Source organism: Dufourea novaeangliae, unplaced genomic scaffold, assembly GCF_001272555.1.
Source record: "Dufourea novaeangliae isolate 0120121106 unplaced genomic scaffold, ASM127255v1 scaffold244, whole genome shotgun sequence".
NCBI classification, from domain to species: Eukaryota; Metazoa; Arthropoda; class Insecta; order Hymenoptera; family Halictidae; genus Dufourea; species Dufourea novaeangliae.
Window position 1 is genome coordinate 91,304 of NW_015374131.1, and position 1,673 is coordinate 92,976.

A 1,673-nucleotide genomic window follows, 5' to 3' on the forward strand; every position below is an offset into this window, starting at 1 on the left:
CCGATCAGAGTGGATTCAACTTCGACCATCATTCTGATAGAACGTTGGTTCACCGAGGGTCAAAGAAAGTGGAAAGTGTAATTCAGTTTGTCATCGACAACTCACAGCTAAACGATTCAACCTACGATATCCGTTATTGGCAAACTCCTTTCTCCTCTTTTGATTGTACTTAAGGAAATCGGCGGAGAGTTTGGACCAAGGGTTCAAGAAACTATGTTTAGGCCGAAAAATGTTTTTATACTGGCATCTACGTCTGGAAAATTAACATCAGCCCACCTGAAAACTGGGTTGAAAGATGTGTTTTTCGAGTTTTTTTCGTAACGTCGGATTATCAAGTGTTTTATTGTTAGATTCCTGAGGAGGTTAGTGTTCTAAAACGGTTTCGGAGACTACGTCACATGATAAACAATGGAAGCACCTTATCATACCGAAAGGCACAACGAGAGGAATTCAACTGCTAGATGTTTATGGATATCGAGTTTGGAAAAACTTTGTTAAACGCTTCTCAGACATAGTTATACTTTCCGATTACGTTGTTAATCTTCATTTAAGGGACAATATTATTAAGCTTCAATCTCTGCAACACAATCAGTTATCTTTGCCAAGATTTACAAATGTTTTCAAATATTCGTAGTTTAAGAGTGGCTATATAGAAAACAGGCCCCCTCATTTTGACAATCCAGTAGATTTTTGTTTCGGTGCAAATTTAGCACCAACATGTGACATTTGTGGAAATGCTGCTACAATTACAGTAGGTCAAAAAATATTGGCACACCTGCCTCTTTTTAAATATCTTTATAAAGGGTGTTACAATAGTTTGGACAGATGTTAAATGTGAACGGAGCTTAAACGTCAATTGTTTTTTGAGGTTAGTTTTTTGTTTTGACATCTTCAGTTATTTACAAATTGAATCATGGAAAAGTTGAGCATTGAACAACGTGTTAAAGTTATTGAAGCCTATTACGAAAATGGACGTTCAAACAAAAGTGCATTTCGCGCTCTTCATAATTTTTTCGGCCCGCATAATCGACCAACCGACAGTGCTATTGGGAAAATAGTGAAGAAATTCCAAGAAACCGGGTCTGTGGCAGATGTTAAGAAGCCAGTACGTGCTCGTGCAGGACGCTCATCCGAAAACATTGCTGCCGTGAGGGAGAATGTGGCCGAAAGCCCAAACACCTCTATTCGACATCGAGCACAGGAATTGCACTTGTCCACGGCCACTTTGCATCGGATATTGACGAAAGATCTGTCGTTGCACGCGTACAAAATTCAATTAACGCAAGAACTTAAGCCGACGGACCATTTAAAGCGCCGTACATTTGCCGGTTGGATACACGAACAAAGACAAGCGAATAACGAATTTTCTACCAAAATCCTCTTCAGCGACGAAGCCCATTTCCACCTCAATGGCTACGTCAACAAGCAGAATTGCAGAATATGGGCTGATCTTGCGATTTGACACCGTTAGACTTCTTTCTTTGGGGCCATCTGAAGAGTAAAGTGTATGTCAACAAGCCAACCACCATCCAGCAACTCAAAGACGAGATTTCACGGCGCATTGATGAGATTGAGGAGCAATTATGCCGAGATGTTATAAAAAATTTTGATATGCGGATCGACGTGTGCCGCCGGAGCTGTGGCGGACATTTGGCGGACATTATCTTTCACAC

The 1,673-nt window shown here is 40.7% G+C and overlaps 1 protein-coding gene across 1 annotated transcript; it reads left to right on the plus strand.

Moving 5' to 3' along the window:
• Window positions 1–913: 913 nt before the first annotated feature.
• LOC107191242 lies at window positions 914–1,462 on the plus strand. Its single transcript, XM_015580231.1, has one exon. It carries the CDS (start codon window positions 914–916, stop codon window positions 1,460–1,462), a length of 549 nt encoding a protein of 182 aa, XP_015435717.1.
• The last annotated feature ends 211 nt before the right edge of the window (window positions 1,463–1,673 follow it).

Excerpts from the sequence above, each read along its gene's own strand:
- LOC107191242 (XM_015580231.1), top strand. The coding sequence starts at position 914 with ATGGAAAAGTTGAGCATTGAACAACGTGTTAAAGTTATTGAAGCCTAT.